This window comes from Pagrus major, chromosome 7 (assembly GCF_040436345.1).
Source record: "Pagrus major chromosome 7, Pma_NU_1.0".
Lineage (NCBI taxonomy): Eukaryota > Metazoa > Chordata > Actinopteri > Spariformes > Sparidae > Pagrus > Pagrus major.
Window position 1 is genome coordinate 320,473 of NC_133221.1, and position 21,302 is coordinate 341,774.

Consider the following 21,302-nt stretch of genomic DNA (forward strand, 5'->3'; position numbering starts at 1 on the left):
TGGTGCGGTGTGCTGCGTGCGGGAGGGGCCAGCGTGTCCCGCTAGTGATGGTTCCTTCGGGTCAAACATCTCCTACCTGGACCTCCTGGACCTCCTGGACCTCCTGCGGCTCCGGACGTCCTGCGGGTTCCCTCGCCGGGGATCGAACCTGCAGCCCGTCGGTCACATGATCCGGAGCCGGGCAGCTCCAGAACCTCCGCTCAGCTGATTGTCTCCGCTGCGGATCGCGCTCCACACATCAGGTGCGATCGATGACGCTGATTGATTGATTGATGACGTTGATTGTGGCCTCGTGCAGCCGCTCCGGGATCAAATGAGTTGATCAGAGGTCATCGATCGATCATCGCGGATCGATGATGTGATCAGATGAAGGTCCCTGCTCCTCCACCTCCTCCTCCAGCAGCGTCTGTTCACACTGAATCAGCCTCCATCAGCACCGCCAGGCGCGCACACGACGCGGCGGGCACGCGCCCGTTCGTGCGCGCACACACCGGCTCACAACGGAGAGTGATGTGATCAACAGATGGATAACATGATTATTAGTTATCGGTGCTGTGTGATCTGATTGGATTAAACATGAACATTTTAAATCTTTAGTTTAAAAAATAATTTATGTTTTAATGAAGCTGCTGCTCATCAATAACCTGATCAAACTGATCAGTTGTTTATGTCTGCTTCACTCAGCGCATCTTTTCAAAATAAAATACCTGCCGAGCTGCAAACAGACACAGGAAGAGAGGCCATCCACCTTCACAATAAAAGCCTGGAGTGTTTTAATGCGAAGGTAGGAAATGTTGTTAGCATTAGCATTAAGCTAACCCGGCTGTGTCACTGGATCAGACTGCAGTGTTTCCAGAGCAGAATCAGAAACAGGTTGTGAATGAAAACTGAGTTTGACGACAGGAAGTGGCGTCAGCACGGTGGGTAGAAAAATGCTCTAAAAATCTTTATTGTTCCAGAGAATATTCACAAACAACAGGTTCAATTTCAAACAGCTGAAAAAACATTCACTTCCTGCTCAGACACACTGAAGGATGGCGGAGCTGCATCACTGCGTCATCAACAACAGAAGAAGAAATAATCATTTTCTTACAGACGTTCATAAAAAAGGAAAAACTAAATATTTTGATGCTACAGAAAGAAAATTATTTACAACAGAGCTGGTTTTAACCCCGCCCCCATAGACTCCGCCTCCAGACAGCACCGTGACCTTTGACCTTCATCATGACCTCAGAGAGAGGGCGAGAGACACAGAGTAACACAGAGAGAGAGACAGAGACACAGAGAGACACAGAGAGAGACACAGAGAGAGAGACAGAGACACAGAGAGACAGAGAGAGACAGAGAGACACACAGAGAGAGAGAGAGAGAGACACAGAGAGAGACAGAGAGACACACAGAGAGAGAGAGACAGAGAGAGACACAGAGACACAGAGAGACAGAGAGAGAGAGACAGAGAGAGAGAGAGACACAGAGAGACACAGAGAGACAGAGACACAGAGAGACAGAGAGAGACAGAGAGACAGAGAGACAGAGAGAGAGAGACAGAGAGAGACAGAGACACAGAGAGACAGAGAGAGACAGAGAGACAGAGAGAGACAGAGAGACAGAGACACAGAGAGACAGAGAGAGAGAGACAGAGAGAGACACAGAGAGACAGAGAGACAGAGAGAGAGAGACAGAGAGAGAGAGAGACACAGAGAGACAGAGAGAGACAGAGAGACAGAGACACAGAGAGACAGAGAGAGAGAGACAGAGAGAGAGACACAGAGAGACAGAGAGACAGAGAGAGAGAGACACAGAGAGACAGAGACACAGAGAGACAGAGACACAGAGAGACAGAGAGAGAGACAGAGACAGAGAGAGAGACAGAGACAGAGAGAGAGACAGAGAGACACAGAGAGACAGAGACACAGAGAGACAGAGAGAGAGACAGACATCTACATTTCATAAACTTTACTTTTTCCAAAAGTTGTTGACTCTTTGTTTCCTGTAGGACAGGAAGCTGCCAGAGCCCCGCCTCCTCCTCGTCGACATGGTAACCAGCTGCAGGGTGGGACTTAATACCACAGTCACCAATCACAGTCTTCAGCAGAACGCTGGCTCCTCCTATTGGTCGGTTTTGAACTTCTTTGGTCCGACAGGTTTACTGAAGAAACAAAGCAAAACATTGATGAGAGTTAAAAAAAGGACTTCCTGTGACATCACAGGAAGCTCTGTGGAACACTGTGACATCACAGGAAGCTCTGTGGAACACTGTGACATCACAGGAAGCAGCTGTCATAACATGAATGAGTCAGCAGGTTTTACACTGACTTGTGGAGTCCATGCAGCTGGAGGTGATGAAGGAGGACAAACTGAGAAATTGTGACATTAATAATGAATATGTGATAAATCAGATGACTGTAATGAGACTGGTGCTGCTGCGCTCACACTGTTGGACTGAGTTCTTCTTCATGTGAATAAAATCATCTCACCCATCAGCAGCAGCTCCCGCTCTCTTCACAGCTGCTTTACTCGACTCTTTTTCTACAGGAGACAAACCCATCGTTCAGAAGAACATCACAAATAAAATGATTAATAATAATTAACATCATCTTATTTGAATTCTGTCTCCTGGTTCCTGTCCCCGGCCTGTCTTCCTTCTGGTTCTTCATCATTCTCACCTTGTAGCCACCGGACCTGCGTGGCCGGCCCGTAGCCCTTCTGGTTGCGTGCGGCGATACGGAAGATGATGGCGGGCTTGGTGGTGTAGTCGATGTGGGCGTTGGCGAGGCTGGAGGCCTGGACCAGGCAGGATGGGTTGGGACCGCAGTAGACCCTCATGAAGGCCAGCTGGGCTGGACCAGAACCTGAACCAGAGGTGGCCTGGCTGGACTGGATGGCCAGGTATACCGAGTACTCGGTGATCTTCCCCGACGTGACGGCAGGAGGCTCCCAGGTGAGCTGAGCCCCATCCAGGTTCTGCAGAACCAGAGTCAGAGGTGAAGAGTTCAAAGATCATGAAACCGGCTGATGATCATCAGACCACATGAGACCAGATCAATACTGAGGATCAGCTGACCTATCAGAGCTGAGGCTGCAGTGAGACTGACACTGATCATCACAGAGAGGAGAACAGCTGATGAGTTTAAACAGAAGAAGAAGAATCAGAGTGAACATGCTCCCCCTGCTGGTCTCTGATCAATAACACATCCTGCTGGTCTCTGATCAATAACACATCCTGCTGGTTCTGACTGGACTTACAAACAGGAAGTGAGTCTCACCTTGCTGATCTTGATGGCACACGGCGCTCCGGGGAAACCAGGAAGACACGTTTTAAATGCCGACATGTCCGAGAAGTTTCCACGGCCGCAGATATTGATCCCTGCCACCCGAAACTTATAGGCTGTCCCCGGCTGCAGCTCCACCTTCCTCATCTGACTGTAGTCCGGCATCACACCTGAGTCATCCTGCAGGTGGGGACATCATCAATAACACCATCAATCACCTGGTCAATCACCTCACCTGATCAATAACATCACACCTGAGTCATCCTGCAGGTGGAGACATCATCAATCACCTGTTGATGTGATGATGTTCAAGCAGGTGAAGTTAATTTTGAAGGTCAATGATGCTTTTATTTTGAAAATGTAGCTGTGGTTCCTGTTGAATGAAGACCTTTAATGAAGGTCCTGTTAGACCAGGACCCTGTTAGACCAGGACCCTGTTAGACCAGGACCCTGTTAGACCAGGACCGTTAGACCTGGACCCTGTTAGACCAGGACCCTGTTCCTGACTGAGCCCCGCCACATTAAGAGTCATCATCAGTGAATTGATTTTCAGTTCTTACGTCGGCCATGTTGTCGTCGTAGGGGACGTAGTAATGTGACACCAGCATGTTGGTCACTTTGACTATTCCAACGTCAAACCACTGACTGTCCCTCAGCACCGACCTCTCCTGGACGCCCTGCTCACACACACACACACACACACACACACACACACACACACACACACACACACACACACACACACAGACAGACAGTTAGCATGTTGTTAGCATCACACTGTTGTTGCTCTGCAGCACTGTGTCTCACCCCTGCAGTTGCTGCGATGCCATTGGTCCCCTCAGCGAGCGCAGCGGTGGTTTGACTTTTAGCCGGGCTTGCTGTCAGAGAAGGGGCGGGGCCAAATGTACTGGCCAATCGGGCCACGGCGCTCGTCACTGCTGATGATGTCAGCTCGTGTCCGTTACTCTCTGCTGCCGGGTCATTCAGGCTGTCTGCTGGAGCAAGGCCCTCTGGGAAACAGGAGGGTTCAAAAACTTTATTGAATCCTGTCAGTGGACAGTAATGACATCATAGAACTGTGACTTAAAGCTGCAGTGACGATCAGCACCTGATGTCTGCAGGTGGTGTTATGTTAATATTCATGTTCTGCTCTGAACCTTTGGATCTGTTCCCACAGGAGGTGAGACAGACACCACATCACTGTGACATCACTGCAGGTGTACCTGTGGGCATGCTGCTGTGCTGTGGCTCTGGTTCTGCTGGTTCTGGTTGGTTGTGGACGTCCTGCAGGTGCTGCTGCTGTTGGACCAGAGCTGCCAGCTCCTGCTGGGTCAGGACGATGGGGATGGACTGATCCACTGAGCCGTCTGCTTCTCACACACACACGCACACAAACACAAACAGGTTGTCTTCAGTGTGTGGGGACGACTCGTACGTGTGTGGTTCATCCTGTCTGAACGTTTTTGTGTGTCGGCGGGTGAACAAACACGAACACAAACACAACAACAACAACAGTAACAGGCAGATGGTGACATCATCACACAGACGCTGTGTGTGTTTAATGTGTTGATGTGACTGAACGGACTCACTGTGTGTGTGTGTGTGTGTGTGTGTGTGTGTGTGTGTGTGTGTGTGTGTGTGTGTGTGTGTGTGTGTGTACCCATCGTACCCATGTGTCCTGCTGCCTGCAGGACTGCCTGTATCGTCGCCTGCTGAACTGCCTCCTCTGTTGCCGTGGTAACAGCAAGCTGATCTGGGGTCAGTCCTGTCACCATCAGGGTCGTCGCCCCGGAGACCACTTCACCTCCGTCCCCTTCTGATGACATCAGCTCCTGAGGAAGACCGCTGTCTGAGGACTCCATCTGACAGAGGGACAAGCTGATTGGTCATCTCACTGTTTGTGTTGTGTGTGTGTGTGTGTGTGTGTGTGTGTGTGTGTGTGTGTGTGTGTGTGTGTGTGTGTACCTGCGCTGCTGCCTCACTGCCCTCCACATGAACCTGTAACACAGGCACTGCTGATGACATCACACGCTCTGACTGGCTGGCTGTCTGCATAGGCTCCTCCCCCTCTGCTGCCATCACCATGGCAACAGCCTCCGCCTCCGAGGACTCCGCCCTGCCCTCTCTGACCAATGAGGTGATCTCCTGCACAAACAGACAGAGGGAATCATGGGACGTCAGCAATGACGATGGCGTGTGTGTGTGTATGTGTGTGGGTGTCACTTACAGGTATGGATGGTCCAGGGGTGGGTGTGGCCTGTGTAACTGTGGTAACAGCTCTGCTCTGACTGGCCGTGGTGGAGGAGGCTGGGTCAGAGGAGGTGGAGGACGGGTCTGTGGAGTCTCCCTGCAGACTGTCTCCACCCTGCTGAGCTGGAGACATAGGACAGGAAGTGATGTCACGTGAGCGGTAGATTTGACTGTGGGCGGACAGAGGACAGGTGTGAGAGCAGCTCACCTGTAGCTGTGGTGGCAGTGTTGGTGGTTCCTGTCTCGTGAGTCTCACACGGTGGGTTGGAGCACACCTGGAGGCACAAACGGAGCTCAGGTTTTAACCAATCACTGATCATCAGTGCACCTGTGTGCAGTCAGGTGAAATGGGTCCGTACCGCTTTTTAATGCCAGATATCGATAAGACAACACCGAGTATCTGCCGATACCGATACCAGTCTGATGCAGCCTCCCCCTCTCTTAAACAACAAAGCTACAGAGAGCACATCTTTGTTTCACCTGTAAAATTTGAACATGTTTAAACATTTAGATCAAATATTCTTCTTACAGAGACGACATCCTGACTCAGCTCTGCAGCAGTGCTGCTTCTTCTTCTGTGACACACAGAACTTTGAGCATCAGTATGTAGTCTGAACCTCAGCGACGAGCAGGAACCAGCAGTGTGTGAGCCACCGGCTGCTCAGAGTCGGTCCAGTCTGCCGTCAGACTGAGTGACGACACTGGATTCAGTCTGAGCTCCACATGTCAACGTTTCACAATGAACTCACACACTTGTGCCGTTTATCCATTACATCTGCCGGTCGGCTCTGCTCGGTTTGACTCGGCTCTGCTTGGTTTGATTCGGTTCGACTCAGCGCTGCCAAACGTGCTGGTGGTAAAACGGATGACAGTCACTCAAGCTCGCTCCAGCTGGTCATGTGACACATGCTGCTCTCGTAGTTTAAGTATTTATGGGAGAGTTTAGGCCGATGAATCAGACCGGATTATACATTTTCCCCTCTCAGATATCCGATCCAGTGATTTTGGGCAATATCGGACCAATACCGATACTGAACATCGGATCGGCACATCCCTAGCGTTGTCTCACCTGTCTGAGTCCTCCAGCTCCAGCTGTGGTGGCAGTGTTGGTGGTTCCTGTCTCGTGAGTCTCACACGGTGGGTTGGAGCACACCTGGAGGCACACACACACACACACACACACACACACACACACACACACACACACACACACACACACACACACACACACACACTCCATCAGTATAAACTAAGGACTGACAGACCATTAAACATGATCACCAGCAGAGCCTTCACTCCCAACTCAAGTGAAGCAACAAGGACTGAATGGATCACATTACTGTCTCACCAACATGACGTCCACCGCTCCATGTGGCCCAACATGTTCCAGTGTTATCTGGAGGTAAAGACTGTTTGTGGTTCAGCTTCGATTTTTAAGTGTAAAGTATGAAGGTGAAGTAACGGTCAGAATCAGAACTGTGTGAGAAGCTACGGTCCGGACGTCTTAACGAGCAGACGGGTCAGGCTGGACTCCACCAGGTCTCTGTCACTTGGTGTGTGTGAGGCTGTTTTGTTCCGTCCTGCTGGGAGCGTCATGTCGGCCCGATGGTGTCGACCTGCTCAGATTGTGTATTTCATAATTTCTCCTTGATTCTGGTTCTGCTCCTGTGGTTCAGCAGCTACGTAGCTAAATCGTTTCATTACTTGTCTGTTTTCAGTGTGTTTGTTATTAACATTGCTGACTTTGTTGTGCTGTAGCTGCCGGGTCGGCACAGTGCTTTATTTTGAAAATGGACTGGATGCGCTTTGCCGTTGAGCTGCCTGACTTCCTGTCTGGCTCGATCCGCTCCATGCAGACTGATGGCTGCGGTTCTCTTCCGTCAGAAACAGAGTGTATATTCTGCGTGGAACAGAGCCGAGCACTGCTTCTGGGACGCTGCTGAAACAAATGTATCGCGGCCGTGATTGGTCCGGTTGAAACTGGGGTTTAGCTGGCTGCTAGCTAGCTAACGTTTAGCTGGCTGCTAGCAACCTTGTGTTAAGAAAACTCCAGTGTGGAACTCGAACCGTCTGCCTCGCAGCCTGAACAGACACAATGCATTCTGGGTCAGCTGAGTATGTGCAGAAGGCTCACGGCGTGGACAGTGCAGTAAACATCAGGGTGTTTCTCAAGTACACAAATCTGCGTCCTGTACAGTCAACACAGACACACCTGCACAGTTCTCTCACCTGTCTGAGTCCTCCAGCTCCAGCTGTGGTCGCAGTGTTGGTGGTTCCTGTCTCGTGAGTCTCACACGGTGGGTTGGAGCAGGTGTTCCCTCCGTTCAGACTGACAGGATGTGGAGACTACACACACACACACAGACACAGACACACAGACACACACAGTATTGATACTTGGCGCCTGTGTATCGATGGCGTATTGTATGTGGAGTAGCAGCTCACCTGCAGTGTTCGGCTCATGCTGGCGGAGGCCACGGTGGCGGTATTGGTGGTGCCGGTTTCGTGCGTCTCGCAGGGCGGGTTGGAGCAGACCAGCATCACTGCAGCATCATCAGCATCACAGTGACATCATCAACACACCTGGTTATGTCTGCAACAGTTTACTGCAGTACTAGTGGTAATACTGCAGTACTAGTGGTAATACTGCAATACTACTACTCTTTGTATCCTGTACACTGACTGAAACTAATACTAGTATCTGCAGCTGTAGTACTAACAGTAGTTTATGTACCTGTAGCAGCTGCATTGTCTCCAGCCTCTTCCCCTGCAGTAGTCGTAGTACTTGTAGTAGTACTTGCAGTACTTCCAGGTTCTTCTGAAGTAGGAGAAGCCATGATGGTGACGGGCAGATCCTGGACCAGCGGCTGAGCCTCGGCGCCGCTCGGAGTCGTGATCAGCGTCACCTGATGGGACGAAACTGCAGTATTACTACAGTACTACACTACTACAGTACTACTACAGCACTACTACAGTATTACTACAGTATTACTACAGTACTACTACAGTACTACTACAGTATTACTACAGTACTAGTATAGCACTACTACTACACTACTACTACACTATTACTACAGTACTACTACAGTACTACTACAGTATTATATCAATACCTGTTTAGGACCTGTTGCCGCTGCAGTTGCCGTGGTAACCTGGCTGGACAGATTAGCGATGGATGCCAGGGTGGTGATGGGCGTGGCCAGGGAGGCACTTCCTGTTACGGTCCCCAGCGTGGACACACCTGCAGAGACAGAGACAGACTGATGGAGGCCGGCTCAGTGCAGGACGGTTCCAGCTGACGGGCGTCTGACCTGTGCTTACCTGTGGTTCCCTTGACGACCAGCGTGGTGACAGTGGGTTTGTTTGCCACAGGTGACATCAGTCTGACTCCGCCCATTGGGACGGTCCTGAGGATGGTGCCAGGCATCCCAGGAGCTCCTTTCAGCACCACCTGGACACACGAGCACGAGAGCTCAGAACACATGAGCCTACACACAGGGGATTCTGGGTAAAGGCAGGTTACCTGTGTGTGTGTGTTACCTGTATGTGTGTGTTACCTGTGTGTGTGTGTGTGTGTGTGTGTGTGTGTGTGTGTGTGTGTGTGTGTGTGTGTGTGTGTGTGTCTATGTGTGTGTGTCTATGTTACCTGTGTGAGGCCCTGCTGGCCGGCGGCACTGATTTTGGGGACAGTGGTGAGGATCTTGCTGCCACTTCCTGGTGTGACCATCTTGGTGGTCAGGAGGGTGATTGGACTGTTGGCGCCTGTAGGGGGCGGAGCTTCACTCAGTCAGTCATTAAGTGTTAAATGAAAAGCAGCTCAGGTGTTCAGGTGTGGGTTGTCGTGGTACCTGCCCCCCCCTGCAGTGCAGACACTGGGATGGTCTTGATGATGGTGGTCCCGGGTTTGGAGGTTCCCGGGGCAACGCCCAGGATGGTGGATTTGTTGGATCCGGCCTGCGCGGTGCTGAGGAGGGTCGTCTGTTTACCGTCTGCTGATGTCACCAACTTCAGGATGGTTCCTGCTGGGAGAGCGCCCTTCGTCTGAGACAGAGAGACAGACAGAGAGAGACAGGTGTTAGCGTCTCTGCTGGTATCACCCTCTCCTCCTCACTTGTCGTCAGTCACCAGTACCTGGAGGATCTGGGTCACTGGGCTGCTCCCAGCCTGACCAGTAATGGATCCACTCTGAACTGGTTTGGTCTGAACCACTGACACCACCTTCCCCAGGTTGCCAAGGTTACCGATCTGAAACACAGGAAGGATTTAATTAATTACAAAAGTTTGAATCAGTGAGTCGAGGAGAGGAGACGAGTCTGTGATGAAGACGATGTTGTGGTGTTGAGGATGAAGACGTGACACAAACACAGGGCTCTACAGTGCGAGCATTTCACTCACATTTGCCCCTAAAAAAATGTATGTGCGAACAGGGAAAATGATTTCGGCGCACAGTGTGCGAGCAAAGGTCACAAGTTACATCACAACCACAAGTTACCAGCCCTTTTCACACAGAGACGCCGCATTATCGCCGCAGCGGCGGTTCGCCAATTCTCCGCCGTTGTTTGTTCACACAGAGCCGAGCAGCTCCGGCGTAAAAGACGAACCAGAGTGTCATTCACACAGCAAGCCGGCACCGCGGCTCCAAAAGAGGCGTGACGGTACACGGGTCGGGCAGCACAGGGGAGATGATTTCCTCCAGGGCCGAAGTTTCTGTTTACCTTTGGGGTGAACCCGCTTTCACGTGGTAAGCTGGCGGGGAAATAACACCAGGGAGCTTTGCTGTATGTTGAGGAGCCGTCGCCTTTATTCAGCCAAGCTGCAGCCTGTACTGTTCACTTTGCTGCTGCTGCTGCTTTCCTTCTCCTTCCTCTCCCATTCATTCACTGTCCGCAGTACGCACGCTCCCTCTCTCGCTCGCCCACTCACACCTGACGCACCTTGTGTCCAGCTGTTGGAAATAGTTTTTTAAGACACTTCATTGTTCAGAGAAGACTGTGGACATGGCTGTTTATTTTTTGTGTGTTTCGTTGTGAACTTGAATGTCTTCTGTGAAGAAGACTGCAGTTACAAAAGAGAAACTAGATGGCAGGTTATTTTGTTTAAGTTTCCAGTTGACTGAAGATATAAGTTTGTGTGCTTTAAAGTCTGTGCTTTAAAAAAAATAAACGTAAAAATCGAGAATCGAATTGAACCGTGACCTTAGAATCGAAAATTGAATCAAATCGAGGATTTGGACAATCGTGACACCCCTAATATGGATGCTGTTATAATGTGTTGTGGTTGAGATCCTGACCCACCAAACATCCTGGAAATTGACAAAGTTACATTTTTCTCTAAATTACATAATTACATAATCGCCATCAGTCAACAGGACGCTGTCTTACCATTTCACTTGTGGGGAGGGAGGCTGTTTTCTGGGGGGAAGGTTCACTGAGTCTCGGTCGGGAGGACTGACTGTCGTGGTGAAAAAAATCACCACGACAGTCAGTCCTCAGTTGGTGAGTTAAAGTTTTTTGACGGGGACAGATGCTGTTTTTCAGGCAGAAATGTGACGAAGAGTCAGTCGGACAGAGGCTTTTCCTCATATAAGTTGCCAAAGAGTCTCATTTGTAAACATTAGCTCTCTGTTAGTTCTGTTAGCTGAGCGCAGAGACAAAGTCCAGCAGCATCAAACTTGAACAGGTCAGCAACAGAGAGACGCTGAGCTCAGGATTCACTCGAAGACTCTTTCACGAGAGAGTCGGCCATGTTTCTACAGGAGTTCAGATGAGTTAAACCAAACGCTGACTCTACAGAGAGACTGTGTTTGTAGGGGCGGAGGAGATGAGGGGTGTTCAGTTGGTTGTAATCTGGCACTAAATCCACCACACTGGACCTTTGAGTGTTGAGCTGCCAACTGTGGATTTTATTGATTAATCATATTCTCCATTAATCTCTTACAGACGTGTGAAAACTTTGCAGCTTCCTGTTTGTTTCCGTCTCTTAATGAAAATAAAACTTGATATGTTAATGAGACAAGTGACATCACTCACCAGAGCTCCGCCTCCTCCCACACCGAGTGGACTGTTAACCAGAGTGATGGTCTTTGTAACTCCGCCCACCACCGTGGTGACCACCTGAGCCTGCTGGGAGACCGTCACCGTGCCAGACTTATGGACTGTAATGATTGGTCGGCTGGGGGTGCCGGGGGTGGAGACAACTGAAGCCGCGCCCACCTGAGCTGCAGCAGTCTTCAGCATGCGGGTGGCCGGGTTACTCACCTGAGACACACACAGAAGACCTGTGAGACTTTCTTTGTCATCAGTCTTCACTCAGTCATCACCTGCTTTTATTTATTGATCAGGTGTTCATCACTGTATTTACTGTATTTATCTGTTCTTGGCTGCAAACATTCATTTTTGTTTATTTAGTAGTTTTTAGTTGTAGTTTCATAAACATTTCATTAAAGCTATAGTTGGTAATGTTGGAGAGCTAGCAAGATTTTAAAGTGGCACCTCCTCTAAGCTCCACCCCCTCCTGTCAGCGCTCCGTCCAAAGCCACGCCCCCACAAACTTGAACGCGCATCTGACAGTCGGAGTCAGCAGGGCAGAGGAGAGCCGAGTATTAGCAAAAACAAATAATTACCTGTCCAACAGAAAGACAGCAACCTCTGCATCACTTCTTAGGCCCTTCAGCTCCCTCAGTTGTCTCCACCGTTCAAAAGCTGAACCGATGTTGACTCTGGTTTTCCCTCTGGTTTTATCCAAAGCCTTCCTCGTTGCAGCCTTTTCTGCCTCCGGCTTTGTTTTCTGAGCCCGTTTAGCGGGCGAGCCGTTACAAGTAACGCTGGCAGTGCTACTCCTGGCTGCATGTGCTCTCCTGCTGACCGTCTGGAGCGTGCTGAATATTTCCGGCAACGGTGACACATGATGAGTGCACGCAGGGAGGAGGGAGGGACAGAGGGGGGCGTGGGCAGGACAAGACATGAAGGCATCTGATTGGTTCTTTCCACTCGGACCGAGAGGCAGGGATTGGTCAGAGTTTTTACAGGCCTGCTCTGCCCCAGAGGTCTGATTTTTTTCGTTCCTTTTTCTGAACACATTATGTATTGACTACTCTCAGGATGGAAGGACCATTTCACCCAGTATAACAAAGTGTTTCTGAACAGGATTACCAACTATAGCTTTAAAGAGGACCTGATGTGTGTGTTACTGTATCCTTGTTTAAGGGTGGTGTGAAGAGGATGAAGATAAATTCTGATTATTCTGATGGTTCCTCTCGTGTACTGAGAACTGGGTCACCACTGACACAGACATCTTCTGGGATCCTTTATGTCACTCTGCTGCAGCAGTGAGGACATGTGAGGGCAAACAGCAGCAGAAGATAAGACGGATATGAAGCTGCTCAGGTTCATACAGGCTGACATCTGACCTCTGCTGTCAGTAACAGTACTCAGTAGCAGTACTGTCAGTAACAATACTGTCAGTAACAGGACTCAGTAACAGGACTCAGTAACAGTACTGTCAGTAACAGTACTGTTACTGACAGTACTGTCAGTAACAGTACTGTCAGTAACAGTACTGTCAGTAACAGGACTGTCAGTAACAGTACTGTTACTGACAGTACTGTTACTGACAGTAACTGTAACTGTTACTGAGTACTGTTACTGTCAGTAACAGGACTCAGTAACAGTACTGTCAGTAACAGGACTGTCAGTAACAGTACTGTCAGTAACAGTACTGTCAGTAACAGGACTCAGTAACAGGACTGTCAGTAACAGTACTGTCAGTAACAGGACTCAGTAACAGTACTGTCAGTAACAGGACCCAGTAACAGGACTGTCAGTAACAGTACTGTCAGTAACAGGACTCAGTAACAGGACTGTCAGTAACAGGACTCAGTAACAGTACTGTCAGTAACAGGACTCAGTAACAGGACTCAGTAACAGGACTCAGTAACAGGACTGTCAGTAACAGTACTGTCAGTAACAGGACTCAGTAACAGTACTGTCAGTAACAGGACTCAGTAACAGTACTGTCAGTAACAGGACTGTCAGTAACAGTACTGTCAGTAACAGGACTGTCAGTAACAGGACTCAGTAACAGTACTGTCAGTGACAGTACTGTCAGTAACAGGACTCAGTAACAGTACCCTGACAGAGTACTCTCCAGCGTGTACTCTGAGTATCACAGCTGTGTACTGTATGTACCATTGTCACTGGAGCGGCCACTTTGACCGGCAGGCTACTCGATCCTGGACTCACAGCCACCGTCTTCACAATCGTCGTTCCTGCCGGGACGTTCAGCACCGTCGCTGAGGACGGAGTAATCTTCTGAGTTGCTGCAGCCGCCGCCGCCAATGCCGCCATACCGCTCATCTGAGGACTGCTTCCTATTGGCTGAGAGCAGACAGGAAGCAGGATGGGTGTGTGAGACGAGACAGTACCCTGCTGGAGGTGTTCCTGAGTTGTCATGGAGATCGTTTGGTTATCACATGACTTATATTGAATTTAGTCACATGATGACAGGAAGTGATGTCACTCTACAGGACTGAGCTGACCCTGAGTTAACAGGTAGGAATCAGAAAGATCTCTTTACCGTCCCCTGACCGGCCTGAACAGGTACGACCATACGAACACCTGCAGGAAGTGTCGTCACGGCGACTGGGGATTTGGGCGTGGCCTGTCTCACTGTGACGATGGAGGCTCCGCCTGCTGTACCTGGAGCTGCTGCCACCTTCAGGACAGCTGCAGAAATACAGAAGACAGGTGAGGAACAGTCACATCTACCCGCTCTGTCACCTGTTCATCTACCTGTACAGGTGTGTGAACCTACCTGGTGCTTTGGCCGCAGTAGTCAATGGGCTTCCAGGTGGTATGGAGGCAGTGGGGGAGGGGACCAGCGTGATGCCGGACAGTGGGAGAGTTTGGTTTGCTGGTGTCATGGCGACGGGGTTCTTGGAAGAGCTGGCTCCAGGTGTGGCGGTGGGGACGGGGGTGGAGCTAGAGGCAGGAGAGGCTGCTGCAGGTGTGCTGGGAATGTTGTACTTCTGCAGCTGCAGCAGGTAAGTGTCGGCGGTCTGCGACGGCCCCCAGCTCACCTCCAGAGACGACGTGTTGGCTCGGACCAACTGCACCCGAGAGGGAGCGCAGGGACGCTCTGAGGACAGACAGGTGAGACAGGGTCAGACGGACAGGTGACACGGAAAGATCGGACAGTCGTCCTCACCTGTCTCCAGGTGTTACAGTAGTAAACAGTCGTCCTCACCTGTCTCCAGGTACCACAGGTCCTTGCAGCACACCTGGTTGTTCCAGGCCTTCCTGTATCCGTCCCTGCCGCTCCAGATGTACAGTCTGGAGTTGATGGCGACGCTGCAGTGACCTGCTCGAGCTCTGGGGACGTTCTCCTCCAGACTGTCCATCAGGACCGTCTCCCAGCACATCGTGTCTACACACAGACAGACAGGTGGACAGATATACAGTCATCATCATCCTGATGTTCCTACTCTATGTGTGTGTGTGTGTGTGTGTGTGTGTGTGTGTGTGTGTGTGTGTGTGTGTGTGTGTGTGTGTGTGTGTGTGTACCCAGGTTGAGGCAGGCCAGTGTGTTGGTGCACTTCCACTCCTTCTCATGAGTCGCCACTTTGGCATCATCCATCACCAGAGGAACCCACCCTCCAAACACATACATCCTGCAGAGAGACAGACGGGTGGAGGCAGACAGACAGACGGGCGGAGGCAGAGAGAGACAGACGGGCAGAGGCAGAGAGAGACAGACGGGCAGAGGCAGAGAGACAGACGGGCAGAGGTAGAGAGAGACAGACGGGCAGAGGCAGAGAGAAAGACAGACGGGCGGAGGCAGAGAGAAAGACAGACGGGTGGAGGCAGAGAGAGACAGACGGGTGGAGGCAGAGAGAGAGACAGACGGGTGGAGGCAGAGAGAGACAGACGGGTGGAGGCAGAGAGAGAGACAGACGGGTGGAGGCAGAGGTAGAGAGAGACAGACGGGCAGAGGTAGAGAGAGACAGACGGGCAGAGGTAGAGAGAGACAGACGGGTGGAGGCAGAGAGAGAGACAGACGGGTGGAGGCAGAGAGAGAGACAGACGGGTGGAGGCAGAGAGAGAGACAGACGGGTGGAGGCAGAGGTAGAGAGAGACAGACGGGTGGAGGCAGAGAGAGAGACAGACGGGTGGAGGCAGAGAGAGAGACAGACGGGTGGAGGCAGAGAGAGAGACAGACGGGTGGAGGCAGAGAGAGACAGACGGGTGGAGGCAGAGAGAGAGACAGACGGGTGGAGGCAGAGAGAGAGACAGACGGGTGGAGGCAGAGAGAGACAGACGGGTGGAGGCAGAGAGAGAGACAGACGGGTGGAGGCAGAGAGAGAGACAGACGGGTGGAGGCAGAGGTAGAGAGAGACAGACGGGTTAACAGATGCGTTAAAGGGGAATTGCCATTTTTTTTAACCTGGACCTTATTTCTAGCATAAAATACGATCATTTACTCACCCAGATAACTTTGTGTAGTGTGTGTGTAGTGTGTGTAGTGTGTATAGTGTGTGTAGTGTGTGTGTAGTGTGTAGTGTGTATAGTGTGTGTGTAGTGTGTATAGTGTGTGTAGTGTGTGTAGTGTGTGTAGTGTGTATAGTGTGTGTGTAGTGTGTATAGTGTGTGTAGTGTGTGTAGTGTGTGTAGTGTGTGTGTGTAGTGTGTTGTGTGTAGTGTGTGTGTAGTGTGTGTAGTGTGTATAGTGTGTGTAGTGTGTGTAGTGTGTGTAGTGTGTGTGTAGTGTGTAGTGTGTATAGTGTGTGTGTAGTGTGTATAGTGTGTGTAGTGTGTGTAGTGTGTATAGTGTGTGTAGTGTGTATAGTGTGTGTGTAGTGTGTATAGTGTGTGTAGTGTGTGTAGTGTGTGTAGTGTGTATAGTGTGTGTAGTGTGTATAGTGTGTGTAGCGTGTAGTGTGTGTAGTGTGTGTGTAGTGTGTGTAGCGTGTAGTGTGTGTAGTGTGTAGTGTGTGTGTAGAGTGTGTAGTGTGTGTAGCGTGTAGTGTGTATAGTGTGTAGTGTGTGTAGTGTGTAGTGTGTAGTGTGTGTAGTGTGTGTGTAGTGTGTATAGTGTGTAGTGTGTGTAGTGTGTAGTGTGTAGTGTGTATAGTGTGTGTGTAGTGTAGTGTGTAGTGTGCAGTGTGTGTAGTGTGTGTGTAGTGTGTAGTGTGTGTAGTGTGTGTGTAGTGTGTAGTGTGTAGTGTGCAGTGTGTGTGTAGTGTGTATAGTGTGTGTGTAGTGTGTAGTGTGTATAGTGTGTGTGTAGTGTGTAGTGTGCAGTGTGTATAGTGTGTAGTGTGTAGTGTGTGTATAGTGTGTGTGTAGTGTATAGTGTGTAGTGTGTAGTGTGTATAGTGTGTAGTGTGTAGTGTGTATAGTGTGTGTGTAGTGTGTAGTGTGTAGTGTGTATAGTGTGTAGTGTGTAGTGTGTGTGTGTAGTGTGTAGTGTGTAGTGTGTAGTGTGTATAGTGTGTAGTGTGTAGTGTGTGTAGTGTGTAGTGTGCAGTGTGTGTGTAGTGTGTATAGTGTGTGTGTAGTGTGTAGTGTGCAGTGTGTGTGTAGTGTGTAGTGTGTATAGTGTGTGTGTAGTGTGTGTAGTGTGTGTGTAGTGTGTAGTGTGTAGTGTGTATAGTGTGTAGTGTATAGTGTGTGTGTAGTGTAGTGTGTAGTGTGTGTATAGTGTGTGTGTAGTGTGTAGTGTGTAGTGTGCAGTGTGTGTTGTTACTTGTTGTTGATGGTGGTGGCAGAGTGCAGGCTGCGGGGGAGGGGGGCGGTTCCATTGAGGACGGGTTTACTCCATGTCAGAGAGTCTGTGACATCACCAGGACAGGAACCAATCAGAAGTCAGAACAGTTTAGCACCATGAGGGATGACTGAAGAGTTGAAATCCTCCTGTCTCACCTCCTGTCTCACTTCCTCTCTCACCTCCTCTCTCACTTCCTCTCTCACCTCCCGTCTCACCACCTGTCTCACCTCCTCTCTCACCACCTGTCTCACCTCTTCTCACCACCTGTCTCACCTCCTCTCACCTCCTCTCTCACCACCTGTCTCACCTCTTCTCACCACCTGTCTCACCTCCTCTCTCACCTGTCTCACTTCCTCTCTCACCTCCTCTCTCACCTGTCTCACCACCTGTCTCACTTCCTCTCTCACCTCCCGTCTCACTTCCTCTCTCACCACCTGTCTCACCTCCTCTCTCACCTGTCTCACTTCCTCTCTCACCTGTCTCACCTCCTCTCGCCACCTGTCTCACCTCCTCTCTCACCTGTCTCACTTCCTCTCTCACCTCTCTCACCTCCCGTCTCACCACCTGTCTCACCTCCTCTCACCACCTCTCTCACCTCCTCTCACCACCTGTCTCACCTCCTCTCTCACCACCTGTCTCACCTCCTCTCTCACCTGTCTCACCTCCTGTCTCACCTCCTCTCTCACCACCTGTCTCACCTCCTCTCTCACCTGTCTCACCTCCTCTCTCACCACCTGTCTCACCACCTGTCTCACCTCCTCTCTCACCACCTGTCTCACCTCCTGTCTCACCTCCCGTCTCACCTATGTCGAGCACCCACAGGTCTCCCAGCCTGCAGCCGCTCATCCCTCCGTAGATGATGAGTCTGTTGGCTCTGCGGCCGCTCGTCGCCACGGCCGTGTGACTCTCTCTGGGTGGTGGCGGCTGACCCGACGTTGGCGGGATCTCCCAGCCGACCACGCTGGAGCCGGGCCGCAGCTCCAGACAGTACAGGTCGTTCAGATACCTGACGGGGACAGGTGGCGTTAACGGCGTCACACACAACATGTTCAGGATGTTTTTGTGGAGGTGCTGCGGGTACCTGAGGACAGTCTGATGGTCCCTACCTGGGGATGTTGTTCTTGGGGTCTTCGCTGTCATTGGCCAGTCCTCCAAACAGGTAGCAGGAATTACCAATCAGAGAGAAGCTGTGTCCAAGGCGGGGGCAGGGGGGCGGGCCGTTCTTTGGAGCCTTGGCCTTCAGACGTTTCCACTCCCAACGACTCGCCTGGACGAGACAAACCGTAAAATACAGAGTTCACCTGTCTCACCTGTCTGACATCACTTCCTCCTGCACACGTCCACAGTGACGGCGTCATGAAGTTTAACTGAACAGCAGCAGCAGCAGAGCCAACAAGGTCAGATACACTTTAATCTCTCTGCTTCACTAAAACACAACGTGTAGCGCCGACTCAGCAGCACCAGGCACATGATGCAACAACACTGTCATCAGGGTACTGAGGCCCCGCCCCTGCAGTGACATCACTGACCTGCAGCTCGTACAGGTCGCTGCTGTATTTGCCGTACTCCACCATCCCTCCAAAGACCAGCAGCCTCGTCCCGTCGCACACGAAGCCGTAGGCGGCGCAGCCGGGGGGGACGTCCCCTCGCACTGCAGGGATGAACCACTGGTTGGTAGCTGCGGGGGGAGACAGGTGGGGAGACAGGTGGGGAGACAGAGGACGGACATGTTACAGGTACACTTCAACAACACACAGGTGTACCTCTGCTCCTCCTCCACCCTCCATCACAGAGGACGTTCTGATCACTGACGTGTCACGAGTATGAGGAGACGGAACTACAGGTGTGTCCTGTGAGGACGTGTCCATTGATCTGATCAGCTGACTGTCAGATGAGGTGAACCAGCTGCAGTCATCACATTTAATATAAATACATGTTGTGTTCATCAGGCTTCACTTCTCATAGTTCTGACCCACAGTGTGCAGCTGTGACAGAACAGAACCGAACCTGAGCTCCGTCTCTCACTGAACATTATTATAAATCAAACTTCTCATTTCTGTTTGTTTTCATCTGCTGTGCTGCAGCAGCAGGGGGCGTGTCCTGGTGACGTCGGCAATGTTTTCAGTCAAAACGCGCCATTTTTCTCAGTTACTGCCAGAGCCGCTGCGTTAGCTAAACAGCTAATGCAGTTAGCATTCTAAGCATCGGCTAGCTCGTTAGCTTTAATTAGCAGAAGCTAACCTAGCCTAGCGGGCTAAAACTCCATTCTGACCCCAAACGCCCGCATCAGTTTCAGTCATACCCACCGAATAAAACCAAAACAGCAAACCTTTAGTTCTTCGGCTTAACTTGGCTCATCACAATTAGCATTGAGAGGCTAATGCAGCTCGGGTAGCACCTCTTCATGGAGCTTCATCATTTCCCCAAACACTCATATCTCATAGATATTTAGAGTTAAACCGGAACCTGTGTTGTAGACGTGCAGCTCGTCCACGATCCCCTCGTTCCCTCCGCCGAACACCACCATTAGCTCCTTGATCGTCACAGCTCGGTGTCCGTGCCGGGGCCGCGGCACCGGCCCAGTCCAGCCTACGACGCGCTTCCAGCGGGGCTGCAGCACCGCGGGGCTCGCCGGTTCGGTTGCCATGACGCTAGTGTCAGGGGTGACGGCTCCCGGTCCTCGACGAAGGAGAAAAATCCAAATTCAGTCAAGAGTTGTGTCAAAAAGTTTAAAATTGTCTCTGGCTCGCTAATAGCGGCTCAGAATTAGCATTAGCCTGCTAACTAGCCGGCTAATTTGGCAGAGGCTGTGCGGCTAGCTGGCCTTGCTAGTTCTCTGCGAGGAGAGATCAACTGTCTGCAACAGATTCAGTAACTTTTATTTAACTACGTGAACAAACATCCTCCTCTGCTGATACAGTCTGTGATTTGGAGAGGGATCAGTGTGATGTTAGCTATTCTAGACACAGCAGTTGACAGTCCGCCATTTTAGCCCGGTGAACGCTGTGCAGAGTCGGTAGAAAGCCGCCGGTAGCTGCTCAGGCTAACAGAAACCAGCAGAAACAGAAATGCATATCCAGCTGCGGGTGATTGCGATGCACGGCTACTCCGTGCATCAGTGTGAGGGGACACTGTGGGGGCTAAAAGCTGCTGTTAATATGCAGAGCAGGAGATATGTGCGCCGGGATGGGAGCCGCCATCTTGCTGCTAACAGCAACCAACAAAACATACAGAGCTGCTGGAAATGGCAGAGGCCAGACGGCTAGGTGGCTAACTGCTAACTGCTAACTGCTAACAGACAGCTGATCCACCGCAGCTTCACAGTCCGTCATGATGCCCCGTTTAATGATCAACACACACTTGATACTGACGGACCTGTCCCGTTAACAACACGTCCATCAGCTAGCTGACATTAGCCACAGACAGGTCCGACAGCCTGCAGTGTTTACTTGTTATTAACATCAGTGAAATGATGACAGTTAATCTAGTTTGACACGTGTGAGAAAATAAACCAAGAGGACACAAAGTCTGAATTAATACTGATGACGTGTTCAAGCTTTATTAGAAACAGTTTATTGTGTCTTTAAATTAATATAATCACTCAGAGATTCAACATTTATTGCAAGTCTGTTCAATTATGTTGTAAAATGGAAGGTCCGTTACAGAAAACACGAAATGGGACATTTGTAAGAGAAGAAACGCAGAATGAAAACATTCAGCTAAATCTGCTGTCAGTCCGTGAACGTGTCAGTGAGCTGGACTGGGTTCATACAGCGGACTGCTCGGTACCGTCCTCGGCCAGCAAACAGGTGATAAACACACCTGAGTCAGGGGTCAGGGGTCAGCGGGTTCGGGTTAGCAAACCGACACAGACAGTTACAGCAACACCGTTTATTTTCTCCACAGTCGTGTTGTTGATGCAGGCTAATGAATGACAGAGGGCTCATGTGGGCTAACTAGCTCCCCAGACGGCTAGTTAATGCTAAACACAACGAGCAGTGTTGCGGCTGTGCTAAT

General features: G+C 50.7%; 2 protein-coding genes across 3 annotated transcripts in view; both read right to left on the minus strand.

Moving 5' to 3' along the window:
- LOC140999263 (uncharacterized) overlaps positions 1–165 on the minus strand; it is a 20,671-nt gene extending 20,506 nt beyond the window's left edge. The window contains exon 1 of the mRNA XM_073469585.1: positions 77–165. The gene's annotated coding sequence lies outside the window, so the exon portion shown is untranslated. The remainder of the gene's footprint in view (positions 1–76) is intronic.
- A 1,711-nt stretch (positions 166–1,876) lies between these two features.
- Positions 1,877–20,568, minus strand: hcfc1b (host cell factor C1b). Of its 2 annotated transcripts, none has more exons than XM_073470742.1 (31): positions 19,752–20,568; positions 18,815–18,963; positions 18,392–18,552; positions 18,089–18,291; positions 17,265–17,349; positions 15,083–15,189; positions 14,766–14,945; positions 14,334–14,657; positions 14,097–14,245; positions 13,709–13,897; positions 11,552–11,779; positions 9,654–9,767; positions 9,371–9,563; positions 9,169–9,284; positions 8,844–8,973; positions 8,636–8,763; positions 8,257–8,428; positions 7,968–8,065; positions 7,752–7,868; positions 6,592–6,675; positions 5,731–5,797; positions 5,500–5,645; positions 5,238–5,417; positions 4,942–5,134; positions 4,496–4,639; positions 4,080–4,282; positions 3,833–3,949; positions 3,267–3,452; positions 2,667–2,964; positions 2,478–2,529; positions 1,877–2,149 (listed from the first exon to the last, which is right to left on the minus strand). In XM_073470742.1, exons 1-31 carry the CDS (start codon positions 19,930–19,932, stop codon positions 2,110–2,112), a joined length of 4,734 nt encoding a protein of 1,577 aa, XP_073326843.1. In that variant the 5' UTR covers positions 19,933–20,568; the 3' UTR covers positions 1,877–2,109. The 2 variants fall into 2 exon arrangements, with proteins under 2 accessions (XP_073326843.1, XP_073326842.1); XM_073470741.1 differs by having other exon boundaries at positions 4,496–4,642.
- Positions 20,569–21,302: the final 734 nt, after the last annotated feature.